Source organism: Rhinopithecus bieti, unplaced genomic scaffold (assembly GCF_001698545.2).
Source record: "Rhinopithecus bieti isolate Rb0 unplaced genomic scaffold, ASM169854v2 scaffold_19708, whole genome shotgun sequence".
Classification (NCBI taxonomy): Eukaryota; Metazoa; Chordata; class Mammalia; order Primates; family Cercopithecidae; genus Rhinopithecus; species Rhinopithecus bieti.
The window spans coordinates 5,042,489-5,069,400 of NW_016810765.1; the positions used below are offsets into that span (position 1 = coordinate 5,042,489).

The 26,912-nt window shown below is 41.0% G+C and overlaps 1 protein-coding gene across 9 annotated transcripts in view; it reads left to right on the top strand.

Annotated features, from left to right (window-relative positions):
* Positions 1-26,912, top strand: part of LOC108542653 (transducin-like enhancer protein 4) — a 159,590-nt gene that overhangs the window by 124,641 nt on the left and 8,037 nt on the right. For 7 of the 9 annotated variants that reach the window (XM_017892733.1, XM_017892734.1, XM_017892737.1 and 4 more), the window contains 12 exons: positions 6,838-6,957; positions 7,953-8,006; positions 8,827-8,979; positions 9,204-9,299; positions 10,198-10,330; positions 10,661-10,854; positions 11,700-11,776; positions 20,754-21,003; positions 22,077-22,324; positions 23,779-23,926; positions 24,475-24,625; positions 24,983-25,059. In XM_017892733.1, coding sequence (XP_017748222.1) covers positions 6,838-6,957; positions 7,953-8,006; positions 8,827-8,979; positions 9,204-9,299; positions 10,198-10,330; positions 10,661-10,854; positions 11,700-11,776; positions 20,754-21,003; positions 22,077-22,324; positions 23,779-23,926; positions 24,475-24,625; positions 24,983-25,059 — 1,701 coding nt within the window. The remainder of the gene's footprint in view (positions 1-6,837; positions 6,958-7,952; positions 8,007-8,826; positions 8,980-9,203; positions 9,300-10,197; positions 10,331-10,660; positions 10,855-11,699; positions 11,777-20,753; positions 21,004-22,076; positions 22,325-23,778; positions 23,927-24,474; positions 24,626-24,982; positions 25,060-26,912) is intronic. The other 2 variants (XM_017892740.1, XM_017892741.1) reach the window with 1 other exon arrangement.

A 26,912-nucleotide genomic window follows, 5' to 3' on the forward strand; every position in this document is an offset into this window, starting at 1 on the left:
TTAATATTTTATTCAAGACGTTTCATGTGTTTCTGTACTTAATGTGTTGACTACTTGCTGAATGAGTCCATAAGTAGACAAAAATTATGCGGCTGTTTCCACATTTGCCAAAAGGGAATAGCTGTCTATGGGAGCTTACTAGATGCTAGGTTGAATTCTTCTTTATCCTTATGGCAACTTACAAGGAAGTGCTGCTAACACCCTCATCTTACCTACTAGAGAAATGGAAGCTTAAAGAGGTTCATTAATTTTCCCAAGGTCACATAGCAAGTGTTACAGCCTGGTCTTGAACCGAAGGCTGTCTGACTTTTATACCTATAGCATAACCGTTGTGGACAACTACCTCTCTTCTCAGTTATTCTTCTGACTATTGGTTCCTCTGGTTTGGTAATATTTTGATTACCTGCGAAAGAAATTTACCTTGATCCAGGTTTCTCTTACCAGGAGAGAAGCAGAGATAAAAACAACAATAGAACATTTTAAAGAATATATTGTTCATGAAATGTTGTAGAAGGTGAAACATTTGTTAAGAATAGACTCATTACTTTATATGGAGATTATATTAAATCTTCTTTTAACAAGGGCAGGTCTTTAGAAAGTCCCAGTCATTTTTGAAGGTGAGTTTTGATTTATGTTAATTTGAAAAAAGCAAGTTCTGTGAGAGTTTTATACAGATTGTGCTTTTAATGACTTCCTTAATCAAGCAGGTTATAAAAAAAAAAACTTCTTACTGTGATGAGCAGTAAACTGACACCAGTGACTGGGTCAGTCAGAGCTCTGCTATATTCAAGTTTTTTACCACTCGCATGCTATACATTTTAAGTTCATTTACATAAATGTACATGTGTTATATGTTATTATGTGAGACTTGTGCATTTTGATCAAATACTTTTCATTTTAAAGGTTTTATATTTACTTTTTCCCAATTGAGGATTATTTCCTCTTATATATCCTGGTGGTTTCCCTGTAAATGAGAAAAGAATATGTCAAAATGTTTTATCAGTTATAAAGAGCTCAATGAATAGGAAAATAAACATTTTGTGTAATTCTGTACAATAAAATCCAAGCAGAAACTAGCTGGGTTATGGTACTACAGCAGTTTGATGTACCTAGGTTTATTCAGGATATTACTTTCCAAACTTACTCAAAGTAGTTCTAAAATACAGAAATACAGTGCTTTGAGGTCTGGTGAACATGATCAATTCTTTGGATGATTGATGACTATGGAGTCACCAGTGTCCATTTTTATTTTTGACATGGGTCTTTTGCTTTTCTAATGGGTTGCAGAGGGAAATATGATTGAGGACTTTGGTTGTGGCATCAGTAAAGGATCTACAGGGGCCGGGCCGTCTTCAGCTTTCTGTCTCTGTGCCCCCAGTGCCGTCCCCATTACCAAAAACAAACTCAATTTGAATTGTCCCTGACTCCGATTAATGTTTGAGAATTCCTATAGTGACTGAACTATAGTTAGAGTAACTATAATTTATCATCTAAACTTGGCCGTTTTTGAGAGTGAAGGGAACTCTGGACAACAGGTGTAGAAAGGACAAACCAGGACTTGCAATTACCCTTGACAGATTTTAATGGTGCCTTCTGACTCCTCATTATCCCATTTATCTGTTTGCACACTGATTTACCCTTTGGTACCATGTGGATAGGATTTTTGAAGGCCATAGCTGATGAGCAAACAAGCCATAACGAATGAGTTTTAGGCTTCTTGATCATGGTTGTCCATGTGACCTTTAGCATGTTCTTTCTGGTTGTTATCCTCTATGGGCAGGGAAGTCTAAGCACTGCACCTACGTGAATGGAAAGCAAAATTGGCATGGTGTGCATTAGAAATCAAATTAGAAAGTCCATTGTGGAGATAGTATTTGCAGTCTTGCCTCTGTGCAGTATTGAACCAAAACCTTATTGTGATTGTTGAAAGGAGAAGAGTTTTGGTGAATAGTAGCACATTAAAACCCTATAATTACAGTGCATCAGAATATCTATGCTGGGGGAAGTGCTACACAAATGTCTACAAAAGACCTAACATAAGGTTTAAAATAGAAGATCCACACTAGGTCACCATCCCAATCTCTAAAGTAAGTAGAATTAACTGGAGTCCAGTATACAGTGATGGGACTAAGTTGCACTGTTGAGGGGCTGGGCTATGTGCCTGGAACTGCACATTGTACTTTATGTGGATTATTTTTCTTGGTCCTCAAAGCAGCCTTGTGGGGCTGAGGATGGTGTGTTGTTACCCTCAGACTAAAGAGAGACTGAGAATAAGCAACATCCCTTACGGCTACACAGCTATTAAGTGAAGACTCTAGACTCACACCAGGCAGTCTGACTCCAGAGAGATGCTCTTGCCTGCTATTAAAATCTGTGCTCCCTGTTATTAAAATTAGCTAATTATAACAACAGCATCTTCTTTTGGGGGGGAGTTACTTTATAGAAGTCTTTCACATACAATTGTCATCTTTGATCTTGAAGTGGCAGAGGAGTAAAGGTGGAGGGGTGGGGCCATCCCTTTCAAGTTGCTGAAGGTGTCAGTTTTCCATCTGACTTGGTCAATAGCCTTAGTAAAGTCTGGGGTGGACTTTAAACTAGGAACTAGAGTCTTCTCATAGTGAAATTAGAACCTGATTTGTGATGTTAGCGATAGCTTTCTAAAGCTTACCTTTTGCTGCCAAAGCAATTGGGATTTCCATGTAATAAGTCTTCTAATCCTTTATTATTTTCTTCTTGATTTCTCCTTGTTTTCCTGCTCTTTTTTTAAAACAGGTCTACTCTGTTCTTTTTAAATATCCCAGTATAAGTGTTTACTTTTAAAATCCAGAGCTTTACTAAACATTCACATTCAGGGTATTTTGCTTTCTCTGGATCAGCTATTGCTTCTGACTGTGACTCTCCAATCATAACAGATTTGCTGAGATACACACACACACACACACACACACACATACGCTTAGACTGTAGTGAGAAAGACTTGTGTTTAAGACTTCTACATTTGTAGATTTATAGGGTCACAATGCAGCTTCAGTAAGTTACGTGGTAAGCTTGAGAAATATCTAAATTGAGCTTTTAAAATAATAATAGAGAAATAAAAAAGCTTTTCTAGTAAAAGCATGACTTTATCGGTATTTATTTAATTCCTCTTATTCACATTCCTAGCAAAGATCCAAGTGGCATTCGTGTGGCAGAATGGTGGACTTACAAGATTCATGATGAGAGTCTGTGCCAAGTCCAATTTGATTCCAGAGTAATTATGTTATTAGAACATTGCTGATTGCCCCGGTGCCCATTGTGCAGCTTAACCTTTAAATGCTAGTGATAATTAACTACTTTATCATTCTACCAGGAAACTCCAACATGTAACTCTGTTCTACAAATTCAAAAATACAACACTGCCTGCACAACCAGAAACAGCTAGCTTAAGAAAATATAAAGTATTTGATTGTACATATAAGCCAACAAATGAACATAAAATCTAAATAGGCATCACCTTTTAGTATTTTAAGAAATTGTTTTGTTTAGAAATTTTCCTCTTAATGTGGAAACAACTTTCAATAGAATATAGCAGAATCTGAATGCTCAGAGAATTATTAATAAAAGATACATACACTCTATTTTTCTTCTTTTTGTGAAATATCAGATTAGCCAGATTTAGTGCTTCTAAAGGGTAGGTAAAGTAGCAAAGGTGAGGAAGGGGCTGAATTGCCATATTACCGGTTTCAGGGGCACCACTACACAAATCTTACTCTAGTGAATGGTCTCCCGTGGAATTGTTCATCCTAGTGATGCTCAGAAAAGAAATGTATCATAAGAGATTTGGAGTGAGATTGAGGCATGCAGAGGGGATGTTCAGCCATTTGTGTTAGAAATATTTCTGGGCAGTTCTCTTTTGCTCGTGATGCTAGGTGCCCCCACCCTCAGGGAGCCCACAGCCTGAAGTGGGAAGTGGCCTTGTAAACACAGCAATAAATTTGTTGTGAGTGCTTTACTCATCGGAGGAACAAAATGTTAAGGGAACAAAGAGGAATGAATGATTAATTCCGCCTGACAGCATCTGAGGAAGCTTTGGAAAGTGACATTAGAGCTGATTCTTAAGGATAGTGGGGGATTTCAAAAGATAGATCTTGAGAAAATAGGCATTGCCATAAGCCAGGAAAAAAGGCTACAGATGTAACGAACATACACAGAGCCCAGGGGAACACTGGCTTATAGTGCCGATGGTAGGATACAAGGCCAGGACTCTGGATTGGGGTGTGGATTGAAGACTTTGGAAAACAGCCATACTCAGAAATTGGGAATTTTTTTTCCCCTGTGAACAGTAGGAAACTGTCCTTTTAAAAAAGGAGTAAGAACAGGCTGAACCTCTCTTTGGGTAGTATGATTCCAGAAGTGAGGTGTAGATAGAGTGGAGAGGGGAAAACTAGAAATGGGATTGAGGCATGAAGTATGGTAGATAGTAACGCACAGGTGATGGTTGCATGCATGGTTTCGTTGGTCATGAAAACCTGCTGAGTGCACTGAGTTGTGTGAAAGCAAAGCAGAAGTGTTGACCCAAGTCTCATGGCTTGGGAGTGAGGTTTGGAACTCAGCAGAGATACACAAAAGTCAAGAAGTAGTCCACTTTAAAAAATCTTTTGGCTCGTAATGTTTTGTGTCAATCTTCAGCCTTACTGAACAATGCCTGCAGTCTTTTCTGCCACTAAGCTTAAAGTTGAATGTTTGATAGGGATAGAGTATTCATATAAAACCTCAAGAGGGCCTGGCGCAGCAGGGAAGGATTTAGAGGTCCCCAGCCCCTCCTAGTGGGTACCCACTCACTCACTGGTCCCATCTCTCTCCCCCACCAAACTCCCACCTGCACACCTATGGCGCTCGTAATAGAGTTGCCATCACCACAGGTATGAAGAAGGCCTATCCGTCTTCTAACAATGTGCTTTGAAAGTTCAGTAGTGCCACAAAAGAGATTGTGACATTATGGCTCAGTGGAAATACAATGGAACATAGACCCAAAAGTTCTGGAGAACACACTTTCTCCCATAGTTAATTAAAAGGCCCTCGTAAATGTTGTACGTTTTTATAAATGTCAGTTATTACCAACAGACTTAAAGCAAAAAAAAAAAAAAAAAGTTCAAAGAGTTAGTCTTACGTGAAATGAATTTATAAATGAGGAAGAGCCTTCCTGGCCAGTTTTCTGAATTGATTTGCATGCCAGACAGAGACGTTCCAGTGGTGATTGTTTTTCCTATAACTTTTTTTCCATAGAGATTTTCAGATATTCTTTCTACTACCCTCCAAGATCAGCCCTTTCTTACCCTGGGTTAGGGTCATTCACAGTTGGGAGCCCTGCCCTGGTGCCCTGCCAAGGGACTGTGCTACTCAGGTTTTTGCCATTCACCACTCAGCAGGATAGCATGACCCTCAGCCCAGCTCCCACTCTCCCACCTCGCCTGCATTTAGATCTTTTCTTTGGTCTGTCTGAAGCATAGGCACTAGGTAATTGTTAAGATTAGATCCAGTTTTCATTGGCACTTTTCTCACTGCTTCATCCATGATTTTAAGCTCTCATATTATCTAAATGTGCCCAATAACCACCTGACCTTCATGGCAGATAGAGTCATTCCCTGCTTCGGATCTTGTCACCCATGTCTCATGTGTGTGTAGGAGACTTCTCCAGTTGAGAGCTCCTTGAAAGCCGAGATGGAGCATGCAGGCTGAGCCTAAGTGTGATCCCAAGAGGCATGGAGGATCTTTCTCCATTCCCTGGCCCCAGCGGCATTGCTAGGTTTCCAGACATTAAAAGGAGTGGGTTCCTGAAAACTATAGGAGTGAGAAAGGAATAATATGCATTTTGCAGGTGGTGTTTTCCTCCCACTCTGCATCTTCCAAGCCCTAGTATGTGGCGCTGAGCAAAATTTCATAAATATGACCTATATGTCGAATGACTGCCATCTTTGGTTGCTCAAATCCCCCAAAATTACTTCTCTCCCCTTTTTTTTCATTGACTTACTACTTCTTAAAAGCTCTGCTTTATAGTTTCTCTGTAGAAGCTTGAAGTGCTGGCTTCCCATTAGCCAGCAAACTTTAAAAAAAAATAAATAAATTTTAAAAAAAGCCTGATTTTTGTCTTTCCCTTTTCTCTCATATATGCTTCTTTTCCCAACTTTCTTTGTTTCTCTTTTTTCGAGACGGAGTCTCACTCTGTCGCCCAGGCTGGAGTGCAGTGGCACCGTCTCGGCTCACTGCAGCATCTGCCTCCTGGGTTCAAGCAATTCTCCTGCCTCAGCCTCCTGAGTAGCTGGGACTACAGGCGCCCGCCACCATGCCTGGCTAATTTGTTTTGTCTTTTCCGTAACAACGGGGTTTCACCATGTTGGCCAGGATGGTCTCTACCTCCTGACCTCGTGATCTGCCCGCCTTGGCCTCCCAAAGTACTGGGATTACAGGTGTGAGCCACCATGCCCAGCCCCTTTCCCAACTTTCTAAAGGCACTTCAACAGTACAATATATCCGTAAAACCCAACCCATTCTCTGTTTTGAGTTGACACTAACTTCTGCCACCCTTTTTAATTCCTCTCCTCCTTCTGTCCCATCTCTCTGCCTCTTCTCTCTTCTTCTTTCTTTCCCATTATCTTTCCCCTTGTCTTTTGCTACTTGTCTTTCCCTTTAGATCCCTGTTTTCCTCCTTTCGTCTTCTCTGCTCTCTCCTGTTTCCTCTTAACAGCTTTGCAAATGTGTACTAAAGAACAAAAGAAAAGAAAGTCTCAAGTGACTTAAAATCACTCGACTAAATGGATGATAATTTCTCAACCATGCTTCCTCTCCTTCTAATTCCAGAGCTCTTCAGTATCCCCATCAGCCAGTTTCCGAGGTGCTGAGAAGCACAGAAACTCCACAGACTACTCCTCAGAGAGCAAAAAACAGAAAACTGAAGAAAAGGAAATTGCAGCTCGTTATGTAAGTTCATTCACCTTTGCTTTAGGGGAGGCCAGCTTGCCTTTTTATCTGCAGCCATTTTACCCTTTGACTGTTTCCAGCCAACACAGGAACACAGGATAACATCCTTTAGGAGACAAAAAACATTTGTTGCATTTATAGCTCTGTAGCCATTGGCTACATGAAGTCCTGTGTGTGTACAGGTGCATGTGAGGATAGAATGCTTCATTTGGGCAGCTAACAGAAGACCTGAATGATCCGTATTATTGTTTCTATAGGTGTATTTGCTTCCCCATTTATTTCAGAGTGGTTGGATTTTCTGTGGTTAGCTAGAATTGTTAAGGAAAAAATATAAAATCATAAAAAATGTGTTTAAATGCCTAGATGGATTCATGTGCTGAAGGATATACCAAATCTTGTGGAATAAAACATGGAGAGTCATCCAAGATCATCCCTAGCCTGGAATGAAGCTCATTTTCCTCTAGTGGCTGGGCAGGTCACAGGAGTGAAAGCAGGGAGCAAGCTGGATGGAGCAGTGTGGAGGCAGGCGGCCCCTGCTCTGCTTCCCTGCTCGTGTCCTACAGGGCTTCAGGCCTCATGAAAAGCTGAAAATCTGGATTTTTTACCTCCCAATATGCAGTTTTTTAAAATACTGACAAACCAGACCACACCTGTGTGTAGGTTGGATTTAGCCTGGGCTTGTCAGTTTGCAGCCTGTACTCTAGAGTAATAAGCCAACCATCAGCTTCAGTTTTGTAAACTGAAAAATATAATCAGGTCACCCTGTGGGTGCAGTGGGCAGTGCATCAGTCTCATAATCTGAAAAATATAATCATATTACCCACCTTCATAGCATCATCATGAGGATTAAAGAAAATAGGACATTGTCAAGTATTTAACACTGTTTGGTACAGCTCATCTTTATATGATCTGAGGAATTAGTCTGGACTTATTTAGGGTAAATGTGGTATATTTTGTTGGGGGGAGAAGATAATGCTTCTCACTTGTCAATGCAGGACAGCGATGGTGAGAAAAGTGATGACAACTTGGTGGTTGACGTTTCCAATGAGGTATGTTAGTGGCTACTTTAATTTTCTGCTCTTGTCCAGCCATATCAAAGACTAGTTGTCCGAACAATTAGTATCCAAAATATTTTGAGATTTGTCATTTTGTTGTTGTTGTTGTTGTTGTTGTTGTCTGAGGCAGGATCTTGTTCTGTTGCCCAGGCTAAAGTACAGTATTGCGACCACAGTTCACCGCAGCCTTGAACTCCTACGCTAAAGTGATTCTCCCTGCTTAGCCTCCCGAGTAGCTGGAACTACAGGCACACGCCACCATGCCTGGCGAATATTTAAATTTTTTGTGGAGATGAGGTCTCATTATGTTACCTAGGCGGGGCTCAAACTCCTGGGCTAGAATTAATTACAGGTGTGAGCCACTGCACCCGGCCCAAAACATATTCTTGATTTCTAAAGGGACCCATTTTTTATTTACATAAAAATTATATACTACTGATTTTATGTTATTGATCTTTTTCTCTTTTTTTGTCACTGTTCTTTTCTATTAAGAGTAAAGTATCTTTCTCTACCGCAGTGAAGGCACACCAGATCTCTGTGGTCAGCCTGCAGGTCTTATTGACGTGCAATTGGCAGATGGGTGGGGTTTTGATTTGTCTTTGGGTTTTAAATAAGTGCTATAAATACTATAATTTTGGGGCCCTCAATACTGAATATTTTCATTAGTAGTTTCAGTGAGTATTGTTATCTGTTCTAGCACATTTGTGCTTCTAAGCATGCATTAAATGCTTTTGGCTAGAAATGTCCACACCCAACAACCCCAGCGTTGTAAATGGGCTGTGCTTGCATTACTATCCTTGATGTTCCTTTGTAGGATCCATCTTCCCCTCGAGGGAGCCCAGCACATTCCCCAAGAGAGAATGGCCTGGACAAGACACGCCTGCTCAAGAAAGATGCCCCGATTAGTCCAGCCTCTATTGCATCTTCCAGCAGTACTCCCTCCTCCAAATCCAAAGAACTTAGCCTTGTAAGTAGCTCCTTACCATCTCTCTGAGTGTGGCCTCTGCCAGTTTGATGTTTGAATTTGATGTTTTTATCTTTATATTTCTCACATTTTTTACAGGGCTTTTCTTCCAAGTGTATATATATGTTCAGTATTTAAGTTTAATTGGCAAAAGTATGTAGAGCAGAATAAGTTTACTAACTTGTTGGTGATGAGTGTTTATTTTGTGATTCTTTTTGCAAGGATAGAAGAGGGATATGGGGAAATTGAGTGAAACACGTCTTAGCGAAGATGAAAAATGCACACTGGGGTTACAGAGATGGTTTTGTCGCCTGTGGTTTATGGTAAATTTAGTTTGGGGCTTGAATGTGATTTTGTTGCTAGCTTTGTTTGAATTACCAAGCTACATATGACTGCAATAATTTTCCCTTCCTATCTAAAAAGTAATCTGTCATTTACAAAAGTCTACCTTGACTCACATCACAAATCACAAATGCAAAAATGAACTGCTCACCCATCAGGATAATCTCCCTGCACCCTATTCTTCTGTGGCTGTGTAGTTAATTGCAATTTTGTGTGGTGTGTCTTTTTTCCTCACCAGTTATTTCCTTGTAACATAACATTTAAAGAATAAAGAGACAAATTCAGTTTTCTAATAACCTCCGGAATTCACAGCTAAAGGAAAGGAAATTCCTCAGTTGCTCTGCAAACTAGGAGGAATATGTCCGACAGAGGGCTAGATTGTTGGGTTTTTTTAATTTTATTTTATTTTCTCTTGGCCTTCTGGCATTCTTTTAATGGCATCTGCTCTCTGCTTAGTCTCTATGACAGTTCAGACTTGGATCTGTTTTCTAATGTGACCTGTTCACCAGGAAGCCTCTTATGACGTGAACATTCTGCCAGGAGCCCAAAGTTACCCCAGTCTTTACCAAAGCTACCGGCAAGTGGCCACAGTTAGGACATCCTGGTTTGTGAGCCTCATCTGACTCAGACCAATTTCCTAGAAATGAGCTACTCTCCTCTACATCCAGCTTTAGTTTATGTCTTCCCAAATATTAGGTCTGCAGTCTCAAGGAATTCTTTTGTTTCTTTGTTAACGTTTCTATTAATGAAAATCAAGGCCCAAGCTGAAGAACCTCTTACATTTTTTTTCCTCCCTTCCTTTTCTTTACCTTCCTAATGTTTAAAGTCATTGTTAAAACCATGTTCTAATTGCTGGTACATGTCATTTCATCTCATTAGAATGAAAAATCTACTACTCCTGTTTCAAAGTCCAATACCCCTACTCCACGAACTGATGCGCCCACCCCAGGCAGTAACTCGACTCCCGGATTGAGGCCTGTACCTGGAAAACCACCAGGAGTTGACCCTTTGGGTTAGTAAAAAAAAGTATTTTCTATATTTTATGCTTGTTTTAAATAATTCAAAGAGTACAGTACATTAAAAGTGCTAATGACCAGCATTGAATGGCTGTTAGACAAAGTTACTTAACCTGAACTGAGCACCTGGGACCAACCTTGTCTGGCACATGGTAAGTGTTCAGTAGAACAGAGTGAATGAGTGAACTCTGAAGGCTTGAATGACTTTTGAGAATATTAAAATAAGCTCATTTGAACCATAGATTCTATTTTTTGACATGTTTACAAATGTCTTCACTGTTGTTTCCTGTGTTCTTCATTTTTCTTCCATCCATTTTGGTTTGCAGCCTCAAGCCTAAGGACCCCAATGGCAGTACCCTGTCCATATCCAACTCCATTTGGGATCGTGCCCCATGCTGGAATGAACGGAGAGCTGACCAGCCCTGGAGCTGCCTATGCTGGGCTCCACAACATCTCCCCTCAGATGAGCGCAGCTGCTGCTGCCGCTGCTGCTGCTGCTGCCTATGGGAGATCACCAGTGGTGCGTTTGTGAGCTTCACAAAATAATATTTTAGCACACAGAGGATTGTCATGCTTGATTGATTGCTTGATTGATTGAGACAGGGTCTCACTGTATCACCCAGGCTGGAGTGCAGTGGCATGATCTTGGCTTACTGCAGCCTCCGCCTCCCAGGCTTAAGTGATCCTCCCACCTCAGCCTCCCAAGTAGCTCAGACTACAGCATGTGCCACCATGCCCAGCTAATTTTTAAAATTTTCCATAGAGGCAGGGTTTCACCATGTTGCCCAGTCTGGTCTCGAACTCCTGGCCTCATGTGATCTGCCTGCCACAATCTCCCAAATTGCTAGGATTACAGGCATGAGCCACCATGCCTGGCCTATGTATTTTTTAATGTAATTTATATAATCTAAGGTATTTAGAGATCTGTGGGTATTTATAAATGAAGCTGCATGTAAGTATATCTTGAGATCCATTTTCTTTTGTAAGGTGAGGAAGTTTCTTTTTTATTTTATATGTCTTTTTTAAAGAATACTAATTTTAAATTTTCCAAAATGATACTAATTCTGGAAATTTCAGACCTACAGAATTAGATCACGTAGTATAATGAATGTAATGACTCTTTGGTTTTACCATGAGCTTCAGTAATCATTAGTATAATTTTTTAATCTATGTTCCACCCTCAAGTATGATACCATTAAATCCTAAACATTTTATCATTTCATCAGTGAATACTTGTGTGTATATATCTCTGAAACCTTATTTTTTAAGGATCTATTCTCCCAGGTTTTAGAATAGATTTTGAGAAGGATAAAACAAGTCGCATGTAACTGTGCTTATTTTGCTGTTTGCTTGGGAAAACTATAGGTGGGATTTGATCCACACCATCACATGCGTGTGCCAGCAATACCTCCAAACCTGACAGGCATTCCAGGAGGAAAACCGTGAGTACCTTTTTGCCTCTTTACTCATTGTGTGTCAAACTCAGGTCCCTTGCTGGCCCCTTAGACTTTGAGTACCACTCGACGGTGTTGGGGGAGTTCCCATGACTTGTATTTTTTACCTTGCAAGGTATTTTTCATTTTCTCTTAGCACAAGAAGAGAAGTAATGAAGTGGGGTTTTGCACTGTAAAATTTTGAGCTTTAATATGTAAATGCAAATTGCAGAAACATCTCCAGTAGTCAGGTCTTCTCTACATCTGTTGCGGATTTCAAGGCAATTCTTTGTTCCAAAAGTCTGATTATTACGTGCAAACCTGGATGTTCAAAATTTGAATATGTTGGGAAAAGACACGCCAAACTTCCAAAGCTGAGAGGAAACAAGGGCACTCTTACGCTACGTTCTGTTTTCAGAAAAGGTGACTTGCTCAGTTGGCTTCTTACACCATGCTGTGGGCATCTGGAGCCTCTGTATTCACAGATTCCTTGAGTTAGGAAAGACAAAACACAACATACCAGTTGTTCTAGCCTCCTCTTGTACATTGTGATCTCTCACCAGATCTCATTCCAAATACTTTATTTTAATCTAATGCACCTTTTTATTACTACCTAGTCACAGTTGTCTCTGCTAATTGGCTTCATCTTCCCAGAAACAAAGATTTTACTATAAAGTAGCACTGGCTCTTTCTTTAAAATCCCAGCTGGCTGCTTTCTCTCTCCTCTCCTTTGGGAAGCCTCCCCCGCAGATCCTCCATGGCCTTGTTAGTCACCTGTGTGTGTGCATTTATTCTCATCACTCTGTCCGTGGGCATCCCCTCTGTCACTACACATGCCGTATATGTGCTACCTCCCCAGTCTCCAGGGCTATCCAGACCTGACCCTCAGTAGCAGCTCAAGGCCCCTTCTCCCAGAGGCTTCCCTGGTAGCTTTGCCTGCCTTGAGGCATTTTGTTGTTACTGTCCTTCTTCCTGCAAAACTTTCTGTGGCTTAGTGTCTCATTTAGTTATCTAAGATGTCATTATGTCAGAGCATTCTGCCCTGACAGCCCTATTATCCCTCTCTCCCTTCCTCCCTATTATTCTCTCCTGTTCTACTACCTTTCTGATGCTTATTTGTAGCCATTTTCTGCCTCTCCCTCTTGCCTATAAGTTCCATGAACGTAGAACAGAGCTTTCTGTTGTTCAGTTTTAGAAGTAGTCTCACTGCCTAGCATGGTACGTGGTTCGTAGTGGTGCTCACAGTATGGATTTGCTCAGGGAACGGATGTGTGCTGATCTCTCTTCTCGGACCTCCCATTGCTTGTTTATTCACTCCCTCACACTCGGGCACCTAGTTTTCACCCTAGTGTTAATTGCGTGCCCTCTTCTCCCCACATCCCTTCAGTGTTGCCTGACCTAGACCCTCTCTTTACTTTCCATCTGAGGAATCCGAATCTCAGTTCTTCCTTTTGTAACATATTAATACTTCTCCACAGACTCTACCCTAACCTTTCTTGTTGCATCAAACACAGTGCTGGCTCCATAGCCAAGTTGCTTGGTAAATATTAGACTGATTAATAGGGGAGAAAAGACAAATTACAGTTCCTCGAGAGTTGAAGGTATGAATATCAGTTACCATACAATTCTGTGTACCTGTATGTGTCTTGCAAATAGTTGTTGACTGACTGACAACTCTTATTGACCAAGAACTCTGAGGTATTTGAAGGTGAAAATTGGGTCTACTTCAAGCAATGCTAAATAACAAGGTAGTACGATTAATCAAATAATGACCCAGATACCTACAAGTTCCATATGAACTTGTGGGGAAAGTGGAAGGGTTCCTTTAGGGAAGAAGTGCTATCCCTTTTTTATGGTCACTTCTTAGGTAACCAACAGTTGTATCCAGAGCTACAGCATAACCACTAGAGTGAATGAGATGATGCTTCTTGCCTCAGCTGCTGCTTCAAGGCGCAAGGGGTATAAGTGTCTTTAAGGAAACACCTTGGCTAGGGGATTTGGACCAGTTAAACCACTGTGGAGTCACAGCCGCTCTGACTCAGGTCGTGCTTCTGAGTCTTGAGCTGACTTCCCTTCATCAGTTTTGACTTTTGGTTTTATAAAATGTTTAAATATTTAAGATCCTTTTAAGTGAGTTAATGGATTAGAGGATTGTTGAGAATTTGTGTTTATGAGAGTAACAGTCACATCTACTGTAACTGGCAAATGACACTTTACCAGGAAAATGACCCTTTACCAAAAAGCATGTGGTGCAGTCAACAGGGTATGGTTTTGGGAGTGTGACAGATCCCAGTTTGAATTTAGACTCTGCCAGTTGAATTTCGTCTCTTCTCTCCACTGAGAGGAGTGGCTTTATGCACAGTTTCTTTGTGAGCTTGAGTCGGCTCATCCATGAATCAGGGATGGCACCTCCTCAACAAGAAGGATGTGAAGATAGGAAGTAAGATAATATGTTGTGTGTTCCTTGAGTACCACATTTGTTACATGGTGGCTGTTTAGTCAACCCCAGCCTTATTTCCCTTTCAGCTTTGTCCCAGCATATTATCCATTTTTCAGCTACTTATGTAGTAGGAGGTACAGTGTGTTTTAGGGGCAGAAGTGACCCAAGAAGATGGGTCATTGGTGTGTCTTTATGTAACAGAGCATGAAGGCATATAAAGTTATATTGACTTATATGCACATAGAGATAATATACTTTTATTACAGATTTTTATAGCAGAAATGAATATAACAGTTATGTGGCTCTCCAGATCAAAAGATACAGAATTGTGCAACGTTGTCTTGTGCATATTTTTCAAAACAAAACTTTAAGTGTGCTAGAAAATAAAACAAAAAATCATCCATCCTCCTCCATCACACATACCCACAATGTAGCTACCTTTCTCCAGAAAGACTTATAAAAGTTGTGCGTCTCTGTTCTAATTATTTCACACAATGAATTGCTAGATATTATCAGAAATTATAATTAAATGCATGTTCCAAATTAATAAAATGGTGTTTATTATATAATTCTCATTGAGTGCTCTTGTCTGTTCAGGTGAATTAGCAGAGGTTCTACTCCATATATAGTTGGAATGACAACATAGTTTAATTTCAACATAAGCCAAAAATGGCCTTTCTCCTTCACCTGCTACTCAAATGAGACTTCTATGGCTAGTGTATAAGTATTTGATTAAAATCACGGTACTAATTGTATGGGATATGACATGTGAACAGAGCAAAAATAAAAGATCTCAGGTTAGTGGATTATAGGCTGCTCACAATTCAGAAATCTGACTCTTTTGCATTGGTTTATTTTTATAAAGCAAGATTTTCAAATGAGAATAATGCCTGATACATGGTAAAAACCTTCAACAAGTATTTGTTGGCTAACTCACTGGTCTGTGTGCTACTTAGAACCAAGGTTTTCTATCATATGTCAATGTAAAATACAATAACCAGACCTCATTGTGACCTCAAGGTCGAATCCCATCTTGTGACACATTGGAAATGTGGAGAAGGTATTGTGCACATGAGAGATGAGCACAGCACAGCAAAACTGGGCCTCAGAGAGGAGAATGAGGGGAAGGTGGGAAAGCCAGCAACCTTCTTTAAATATGCAGGGTCTTTGTCAAGATGATAATCCATATATAATGAGTTTGATACACATGTTTTTAAAAAAGCAAATTGCATGTGTCTGGATTGTTCAAAGTGTAGTTATGTCAGAAAGTCCAAGCCTAGCATTTTCTTCAACTGTCTCTTATTCTCATCGCCATGTTTGTTGGAGAGCCACTCTTTGCTCGTAGCAGCTTAACCTGTGGGGTGTATGTTTGTGTTGAGAGGAGTTCAGGTCACTCTATTTCTCTCCCTCCAGCGCTGTATTTCTAGTTATTTGTTGGGCATCTTAGCTAGGGATCTTGAGTGTATGTTACTTGCACCACAAATTCATTATATTCAGAAAGTACTTTTGTAAATTAGGTCCTCTTCCCAGTTTGCCCTTTTTTTGGTAATTACAAGTACCACGTTTCTTTTTTCCTGAGCTCAGAAACTCAAGTTACTCTAGTTCCTCCTCACATCTCATCAATTTAGTCCTGTAGGATTTTATGTCCACTGTACCTTCTAACTTGTCATCCTTGCCCTTGCCTAATTCAGGCCCCCCAGTACCTCTTATTTCAGTTGTTGGAACAATTATTGTTGTTGTTGTTTGAGAGAGAGTCTCGATCTGTCGCCCAGGCTGGAGTGTAATGGCTTAATCTCAGCTCACTGCAACCTCTGCCTCCTGGGTTCAAATGATTCACATGCCTCAGCCTCCCAAGTAGCTGGGATTACAGGCACATGCACCACCATGCCTGGCTAATTTTTATGTATTTTTAGTAGACATGAGGTTTCACTGACTGGTCTTCGAACTCCTGACCTCAAGTGATCCATCCCCCTTGGCCTCCCAAAATGCTGGGATTACAGATGTGAGCTACCACGCCCAACAGGAATAATTGTTTTTAATTCCTCCTGTCCATCCTACTCCTTACTACTAAGTTTATTTTATGAATAGCTTTGCCCAGTAATGGCACACTCCCTCTATCCCTCAAAAATCCCTTCAGTCAATTCTGGGAAGGTCTCAGGCTGGCATTCTGTTCCTTCCCTTTTATAGCATTACATTGATTTAATTATATAGAGATATAGATCTGGTATGTTTTTTCAGACTGTGCTTGGCTAGTTCTTCTATCCACCTACTGTGTGGTTATTGTTGAATGATTTCCTGGATTAAAACCAGCTCATTTCACCTCATCCTTTTGGAACTTTTGTTCTCTGCTATTCTTGCTATCTGGAATATTTTTTCCATCTTTCTCTTTACTTGATGATATCTTTTCACTCTTTAAAAACCCATTTCTATTACCATGTCTCTCTCTCATGCAACATAAGCTCTATCTTTCCTTTTCAAAACACTTCAGAATACTTTCCATTAGAATGTGACCTGATATTGTAGTCACTTCTGTACTTTTCTCTTATCATGCTAACTAGATTGTTAGTCACTTGTGGACAAGACCAGGTGCATTACCTAATTTTGTATCCTTAGCATGACATTTGCGTCAGAGTATATGGATGGGAGATGTTTAATATAGTGGTGCCTTAAATTAGTTAGAAACAGAATAGTCCTTTGCGCCTGGGTTTCTCTGATTCCTGGCTATGTTGACTTCCCTCATACCTTCCAGGAGTCTTTGCTAGTTACACTCAAAGAGTCTATCGAAATCTGATAATAAGTATGTACTAGAGCTTTATTGTTGCCAGTTCTGAGTGCCTGCTATGTATGTTAATAGCAAACAGAGGGCCACATTAATGAAAGCAGGCTCTTGGAATTCATCTGGACTCTTGAAAGGACTCTTTCCGGGAACATAGTAGGTGCTCACAGAGTGGTTGTGATTGAGGTGAAGGCTGTCCTGTTGAAGACCTTGAAGGAAATGGTGTGCCTGTTTTCTTAACTATTTAAAATCTCAGTGCTCTTTAAAAACCATTTAGTGACTCTAGACTAGAGAATGAGATGACTTTCCTAATAAATTATCATTAAGAATGTATAACACCATCTAAACTTTGAATAATCTTCCTTTCCCTTCCTTTAAGATTTAGTCTTCATGACCTCCTAATTGCTAAATCAATTAGCCTTTTTCTCGGTCGTCATCCCTCAGAACCTCAGCCTTTAAGGAGCATTACTGCGGCCTTCTCCTTGTCTGAACTGAAATCTGGCCGTCTCCTGAGGTCACCCCTTCACCTGCAGCTCTCTACGGGGTGACCTTTCCATTTCATTCACTGACCTCAGCACCAGCAGTGGGGTTAATAATAGCTGTGGTTGCCACCCCTTCCCCAGCCTTTCCAAGAACAGAACTTTTCTACCTGTTTATGAAAACTTTGCTCCTTTCAGGCTCTTGCCATTGGACTACCTCCTCCTCCACCTTGTTGGAAGTATTTCCCCAGTGTATTAAAGACTTGATACACGGCTGAGAGTCTGCCACCACCCAGAGGCTGCCGTAATCCTGGTTGACTCTGGTATCTACAAAGACAACCCCCCAACATCTTCATCGTGGTCTTGGACCCCCTCATCTCTAGTGAACATCTGCCTTCCTCACCTTCAGTTACCTGTATTTACATGTTCACAAAGAAGAGCTTGTCATCACCCCTGTGTCCCCTCCAGATTCTAATCATCCCATCCAGTACAACCTACTGTGGCTCCAGTCAGCCGGAGTGCTCCACGTTCTACTTCCAACTTACTACTGTCTCCCAAGCTCTAGCCACTTCTTCTCCCCTAGATTACTGTGTAGTCCCCAGACTAGTTGTCTTTCGTTTTGCCACCTACACTCCATTCTTCACCCAGCAATCAGAAGATCATTTGAAGACGTTCACTGAATTGTGTCACTTTTTTTGCACAAGTCTCCAGATTCACATTTGTACTCATCACAGCCTACATGGCCCTTTTTAGTTTGGCCTTACCTGTCCCTTCATATCCTGTATGCTGTCCACCGAATGCACTCTGGCCTCCTTGCTTATTTCTGGTCAAGGCCTTTGCATTTGCCGTTCCCTGAGCCTGGCACATTCCCCATTACTGATTTGTAAGGCCTGTGTCGTTCCTTCAGCTCTCAGCCCATATGCTGCCTCTTCAGAGAGGGCCACCTGACTGCCACTCTGTGCACCCCTACTCTCTTTTATCTGAAACTGTGTGTGTATATTTAATGCTATTTTCCACTGTCTGAGGTTACTTATTTATATTTATCTGTTACCTGTTTTCCCCTCTGGGATGTAGATTAGTGTAAGGATAGGGACTTTGTGGGTATTGTTCACCTCCGATTTCCCAGCACCTGATGGTAACTAGAACATACGAAGCATTTAGGAAGTATTTGCTGAATAAATGAATAATTAGCATGCTCTCTTGCTCTGGCCTTTGAATTTGCCATACTCCTAATCATCATACTGTCTTCAGACAATTTGTACCCATTCTTAATAGTGCAGCCCCATTGCCATTTCCTCTGTCCTTTTCACTCTGTCAAATTCCTAGACTACCATGCATTGTTCATCACACTGACCATCTGACATTTTGATAGTTATTTATGTGCATATCTCACTAATGAATGTGCCCCTCAGGCTGTAACTTCAGGAGAACAAGGTGTGTGCATTTCTTTCTTATTCCATGCTTACCATAGTGCTTGGCACACTGGGATACTCAAGAAATGTGTGTTAAGTGAATGAATCTTAGTAAATTGTCATGTGATTGAACATCTTCTCTCCCTTTCTATTTTATTATCTCTACTAATAATTTAATTCCATGACTACTCTGGCTGGAGATTCCTTAAATGTCCACATTCTTTGGGATTCTGTATCTGGTCTGCTTCTCACTGCATAATCTGCTCTGGGATTCTTATTTCCGGCCCCTTAGCTTCAGACATCACTTCTTTATGGATGGTTTCTAACCTGACCTCTCTCCTGAATCATAGCTGTTTGGACTTCTGCCCTAAGTTGAAGAAAACCAATTCCTTCACCTCCCTGTAGGTGTACCTTTGAGTTATGCTTCCCTGTCATCTTCACTAGGTAATGCAGTCTACCTGGTCACCCAGGTTCTAAGCCCTAGGGTCCTCTTCAGCATCTCTCTCTCAGGTCACCCATCCAGTGTATCTCCAAGTCCTGTTGATTTGATGCAAGAAACGTCTTCTGTCCATTGGCTTCCTAGCTTCCCACGTCCTTCCCCTCCAGCAAGTCTCACGTACTATGTTCTTCTGCAACACTCTGTAATCTGCAGAGGAAGTAAGAGCGTGCCACTGTCTGGTGCCTTCATCTTCCACAGCCTCAATGCATGCTTCATTTTTTCTGGGAACATTCAGGTAGTTGAGGACCATTTGATAATGGACTGAATTTTGATGAATGTGGCCGGCCTGTAAATTTTTGCCATTAAGGAACGATAAACTTTTAATTTAATTCTACAGCTTCCTCAGTTTGGTCCAGCCTCCTGTCCTTTGTGCACCCACAATGCTTTCCCTTGGTGTGTCTTTTGTGAACTACTTTCCATAAGCAGAGCAGATTCCCAAGCTCCGTGCCCAAGTAGAATAGCATTGTTTCCAAAATGGGCTGTTGTCTATGATGATAGTCCCCAGTATAGGCCCAGCTGCCTCCTGCCTGCCACTGATGTCTTCTGCTTCCAGAAACATGCATCACAATAGCCTCACTCGCCCCTTCCTGACTTCATGCCCTAAAAATAAAAATGAGTGTGTTGAGGGAGATGCTCTTACTTAAGTTGCATTTTAGAACCAAAAGCTTTCACCACCTGAGGGCTTTCCCTGGAAATGAACTGGAGATGGAACTGCTGAGAGATACTCACTCACAGGCGGCCCTTTGGGGCTGTCAGGACGCTTTTTTAGGTTCTCATTCCATTTGGATTTATTAGAATTTGTGATTGTCAAGTCTGATCAAGGTTTTAAACTAGGGCTTTATCATTTTTTTTTTCTTTTCACATTTGTCATTTCAACATCTAAGCCTAGAGGCTCTTAACTCCTTAAAGCTTCCTGATTTTGGCCTACTCATCTCCCTTGGTAAGTCCCTTGCCTGAAACGAATTGATCTGCAGGCAAGGCCTCATCACAGGCCTCTGATTCATCCAAAGGAGAAGGCAATGCAGGTTTATGGAGAATCCCTGAAGGTGACTATTGCACTTGACATTGGTTATCTCATTTAATTCTGTGAGGTGTAGGTAGCATTCTCTTCATTTTAGAGATTAGAACTGCAGTTCAGAGATTCTAAGTAACTACTGATGTCTCACAGCAGTTTGTACAGAGTCAGCCTGAGATCTAGCTCTGTAGCAGCCTAGCTGTATGATTCTGGAAATTATATTCTTTACACTGTATGGGTAAATTCGATTTGTTCGTAAATCACAAGTGGCACTGAAGGTGTTTTATTTCTCATCTCATTACACTGAACAGTTAAGGGACATTTTTTACATTCCCCTCTTTCTTTTTTCCTCTCCATTGCCTTAGAGCATACTCCTTCCATGTTAGTGCAGACGGTCAGATGCAGCCTGTCCCTTTTCCCCCCGACGCCCTCATCGGACCTGGAATCCCCCGGCATGCTCGCCAGATCAACACCCTCAACCACGGGGAGGTGGTGTGCGCGGTGACCATCAGCAACCCCACGAGACACGTGTACACGGGCGGGAAGGGCTGCGTCAAGGTCTGGGACATCAGCCACCCTGGCAATAAGAGTCCTGTCTCCCAGCTCGACTGTCTGGTGAGTGAACATGGATGAACAAGACTTAGACTTTCATTCAGAAAACAGGAGGAGCTGATGAGAGAACTGTATGTATGAGCAACACCACACAGTATTGATCCCAGGCGGATAGTTGCTCTTCAGGGAATTGCGATCTTTCACTTGGAGTATGTCTTTTGCTTCCTAGAGACACAGTGATCTAGTTCTTCATGTGTGGCATGTGCACCATACTGATTTCATTAACTCTGCCTCCCATAGGAAAAGACAAACCACTTGTTTTCCTCTCCGATGGTTAAGCAAACTAAGAGCCCATACAGTGACTTTATGAGCGTGCACCTAAATATCATCTGTCACGTGTAAAGAGTAACTTACTGCCTCATGTGGCAAATACTAGATAGCCCCTCAGCTGCTACATTGGCCTTAGCCCTTGAGTTCTTTAGGAAATGTCCGTTTAGTAGAATTTTTGCTATAGCATGAGGCTACATCAATTGAACATAATTAAATATACATAAGATTCCTGTAACCTCATGAGCTAGGAGGAACTTTTTTTTTCTGTTACTTAACACTCCATGATCAAGTCTTGCCTCTGGTGCAGCTTCATCAAATGCATGATGCCCTTTAGTCACGTAATGCAGGCCCAGGCAAAAGGAACAGACTACCAGGGATCTACCCCTGAAACTTGCTTGCCGTTAGTAGCAGGACCTTTCAGCAGCAGAACTGAGCCTGAGTCTACCAAGGTTCCAGGTTTGAATACTCCAAGACTGTAAGAGCTCCTGCATTAGTGTACGTGTGTATCTGTGTGTGCAGATGATGCAAGCAGTTGGTTAATTTGGTGGTGGTGGGAGTGGGTATAGAGCTTTGCATTTTGATGCTAATTAAGATTAAATATCTCAGTACTACATTTTGTAGATCAAGTTTAAGTACTTCCCTAATTTCATGTAATTTTCTAGCATTAATCCACTTTATCACTGTCATAAGTATAAATGGCTCATTAAACCAGGAGGGAACACAATACTTTTATGGATTTCTGCTCTCATGTTAATGCTGTTTTCCTTTCCTCATGAGTAATCTCTTGATGGTTTTTGTCTCTACAGAACAGGGATAACTACATCCGTTCCTGCAGATTGCTCCCTGATGGTCGCACCCTAATTGTTGGAGGGGAAGCTAGTACTTTGTCCATTTGGGACCTGGCGGCTCCAACCCCACGCATCAAGGCAGAGCTGACATCCTCGGCCCCCGCCTGCTATGCCCTGGCCATCAGCCCCGATTCCAAGGTCTGCTTCTCATGCTGCAGTGACGGCAACATCGCTGTGTGGGATCTGCACAACCAGACCTTGGTGAGGTAGGTTAGCAGGATCCGTTACCAGGTTGTGAGGAGAAGCCGATTTTACCATATTTTGCCAAAGTACTGTGTATGTAGGTATGGGTGTGTGTGTGTGTGTGTGTGTGTGTGTGTGTGTGTGTGTAAAGAGACATCTTACTAAAAATTGTTCAGAACAGGTCCATTTTAAGATGTTAAAAACAAATTATCAGTATAAAAATCTGGTTTTCTATAGTACTTGAACTTCATAAAATGAAGTTTTTTTCCTTCCTTGACATTATACTAAAGCATCACCAATTTGTTTTAACAAAATGAGGTCAGTTTGACATAATTAATATGCATAAGGTTTCCATGACCTCATGAGCTCATTAGACATCTGTAATTTGCCATCTGTGTTTGCTAACAAACCATTATTGTTGATAGAGCCTCACTGAGAAGATTCACAGTATATGGTACTGTCTTGAGTGCCATAGACATCTAACAGGTTCATTCCTTCAGCAGGTATTTAGCAACTCCCATGGGCCTGTGCACTGTATTTGGTGCAACTCATTCTGAAATGGTCTAGATTATCTGTTGTCCCACCTTTGAGGTTGGATAGATAAAACTTTACAAATGAGATTATAAAGGGTTGGTGTTGGTAGATGGGAAAAGCTCTGACACGATTCTCTAGGTGTCAATACCTAAGAGATTAGCAAGCAAGTAGAATGATCAGCTACAGGGTATGAAAAGGTTGTAATCAGAGGTAGCTACAAGTCACGTGTGTAAAAGAAGAGGGCTTTACTATCTGTTATTTCAAAGGACTGAAACCTATAGATTCCAAAACAAATCATCACTTTCATTGCTTATCAGGCAGGCTCTTATGGGAAGCTGCTTCCAACCCTTTTTTTCTCCTGGTGACCTTGGTACATTTTGCCATGAGTGATTCCTGGGCCAGTAGTTCACACTGAGTATCTTTTCCAGGTGCCTTACTTGAGAGCCTCACCTTCCATCTTGCACAGCCACCCACAGACACATTGCTGCTCACTGGCAGGACTAGTTCTGTCGCTCCCTGTGCCATCTCCAGCCCTTTCTAAAAGGGAAAATTAAATTCTCTCTCCCTCATAGCACAGTGATAGAATAGGTCTCAGATTATATCTTTGATTAGTTCATATACGTGTAGGCGTGTTTCCTTTTGTTAATTTCAGGTATTTTTTTTTTCCATTAGTAATATTAATCATGTTTTCATGAAAAAGTAATTAGAAGAATTCCTAAGTATTCAAAATCAAGCAAAAAGTACAGGACATTTGGCATCTCCGTTAAACTTTAATCTCTTCATATATGTTTTGTTACTACTTTGAATAATTAGAAACCATAATAAACCGAAATGAAATCTACAAATAAGGCCTGGATTGAAATTGAATCATCAAGGAATTCTAAATTGAGTTTAACTAAAAGCTAACTTTTCAAGGGCTTTCCCTCCATTTTGACATTTTCAGGCAATTCCAGGGCCACACGGACGGAGCCAGCTGTATTGACATTTCTAATGATGGCACCAAGCTCTGGACAGGCGGTTTGGACAACACGGTCAGGTCTTGGGACCTGCGTGAGGGGCGGCAGCTGCAGCAACATGACTTCACCTCCCAGGTATGATCTGTGGCTGAGGCATTTCAAAGATACGGTTTTAGGCTGAGGTGGGCAGATCACCAGGTCGGGAAATCGAGACCATCCTGGCCAACATGGTGAAACCCCATCTCTACTAAAAGTACAAAACTTAGCTGGGCATAGCGGCATGCGCCTGTAAGTCCTGGCTACTCAGGAGGCTGTGGCAGGAGAATCGCTTGAACCTAGGAGACAGATTGCGCCACTGCACTCCAGCCTGGCGACAGAGCAAGACTCTGTCTCAAAATAAAAAAAATAAAAAAATAAAAAAGATACAGTTTTATGAAACATATCACTTACTGAAAGAGGAGGCAGTTCACTTACCATGTGATGTCACTTTTGATTCTGGATTAACCACTTTGAAATCTCATTACTTTGAAATCATCCATTTGACTTTGGTTTTCCCCTGTACAATTCAAATTATCTTGATTTTCTTCATAATTTAAGTAGTATCTGTAGAAGGGATAGTACCTCCCAGATGAAAGAAGTGTGTCCACTGTGGCCACTGTCACTATCACCTGTTTTAATTGTAGATCTTTTCTCTGGGCTACTGCCCAACTGGAGAGTGGCTTGCAGTGGGGATGGAGAACAGCAATGTGGAAGTTTTGCATGTCACCAAGCCAGACAAATACCAACTACATCTTCATGAGAGCTGTGTGTTGTCGCTCAAGTTTGCCCATTGTGGTAAGCAAACACCTTTTGTCCATTTTCTGTCAACCAGAATTGCTCCTTCCCCCTTCCTGTGTTTTTATTTCCAAGTCGAATCCTTGAGTTCATTACCATGCCCCTCTTCAGAATTCTATTACTTCCTGATACATGCCTGCTTCCCCAACACCATGTAATTTTCTGGCATTAATCCACTTTAACCTTAAGGATTAATGACTCATTAAATCCAGAAAGATAGGCTTTATTTTTGAAGTGAAAGTTACTTTCTTACAAATGGATGAGTTTTCTGTGAATAGTTTGATGTTCTATAAAGCACATCTTGGTGTCTGACAAAGTAACACAAACATTGCCTTTTTCAAAACCCTTTACCTGTAGGCAAATGGTTTGTAAGCACTGGAAAGGACAACCTTCTGAATGCCTGGAGAACACCTTATGGGGCCAGTATATTCCAGGTAACATGGAACTTGTTAACTACCACTTATGTTTGTTTAATCAAACTCTCTGTGCATTCTCTCAGATTAATAATGTGCAGAAGTGTCCTGGCAGGTCAGAGCTAGTATTATGCACATTGTACAGAGAAGGAAACTGTGTCCAAGGGGAGGTTAAGTGTCACAGCAAAGCCATGGAGCTGGGGATAGTCCCCAGTGTTCTGCGCTCAGAGCCAGTGCTGTGCCTGATTCAGTGCTCACTGTTGCTTCATCATCAATTCCTTTTTGGAGTAGAGGTTTTATGTCTTCTGGGAATTTTGTACATGTATGTCTTTTTTAATTTTTAATTTTAAAAGTTGAGCATTTTGCTTAAATACGCTCTTGTTAGTAGTAGTAGTTTTTTTATTTTTTTTTTCCAAAGACGAGTGCTATGGAAACGTTTGATAAAAATCAGTTTTATAAACTTTTATTTTTCCTATTGACTCAGTGGAACTTTGTATAGCTTGTGAAATGATTTGTAGAAGGACCAAATTGTAGACATAGTACCCATATGTGCACGTGTGCACACACACTCTCTCCCCCTCTCTCCTACTGGTACATGAGAATTTCATAGGCAAAGTGAAAGACTCGCCTTTATTAACCTTCTATATTTAGGATGTTATTTCCTAGTGTTCTTTTTTAGAAGTAATACAATAGACTTCCAGTTTTCTTGACCAAGTGATATTAAGTCATCGTAAAGTAGATTAATTCCATCGAATCCAAAATAGTATGCAAGATAATCAGTAGGGCAAAAAAAGCCAATTGTTGCAGCCATGAAACTTCTACTTTTTTTTTTTATTTATTTTTCTTTTTTATTATACTTTAAGTTCTAGGGTACATGTGCACAACATGCAGGTTTATTACATATGTATACAAATGCCATGTTGGTGTGCTGCACCCATTAACTCGTCATTTACATTAGGTATATCTCCTAATGCTATCCTTCCCCACTCCCCCACCCCACAACAGACTTCAGTGTGTGATGAAGTGACATCACTTCCTGTGTCCAGGTTATCTCATTGTTCAGTTCCCACCTATGAGTGAGAACGTGCAGTGTTTGGTTTTCTGTTCTTGTGATAGTTTGCTGAGAATGATGGTTTCCAGCTGCATCCATGTCCCTACAAAGGACACGAACTCATCCTTTTTTATGGCTGCATAGTATTCCATGGTGTATATGTGCCACATTTTTCTTAATCCAGTCTGTCACTGATGGGCATTTGGGTTGGTTCCAAGTTTTTGCTGTTGTGAATAGTGCCGCCATAAACATACATGTGCATGTGTCTTTATAGCAGCATGATTTATAATCCTTTGGGTATATACCCAATAATGGGATGGCTAGGTCAAATGGTATTTCTAGTTCTAGATCCTTGAGGAATCGCCACACTGTCTTCCACAATGGTTGAACTCATTTACAGTCCCACCAACAGTGTAAAAGTGTTCCTATTTCTCCACATCCTCTCCAGCATCTGTTGTTTCCTCACTTTTTAATGATCGCCATTCTAACTGGTGTGAGATGGTATCTCATTGTGGTTTTGATTTGCGTTTCTCTGATGGCCAGTGATGATGATCATTTTTTCATGTGTCTGTTGGCTGCATAAGTGATGTCTTCTTTAGAGAAGTGTCTGTTTTTATCCTTTGCCCACTTTTTGATGGGATTGTTTTTTTCTTGTAAATTTGTTTGAGTTCTTTGTAGGTTCTGGATATTAGCCCTTTGTCAGATGAGTAGATTGCAAAAATTTTCTCCCATTCTGTAGGTTGCCTGTTCACTCTGATGGTAGTTTCTTTTGCTGTGCAGAAGCTCTTTAGTTTAATTAGATCCCATTTGTCAATTTTGGCTT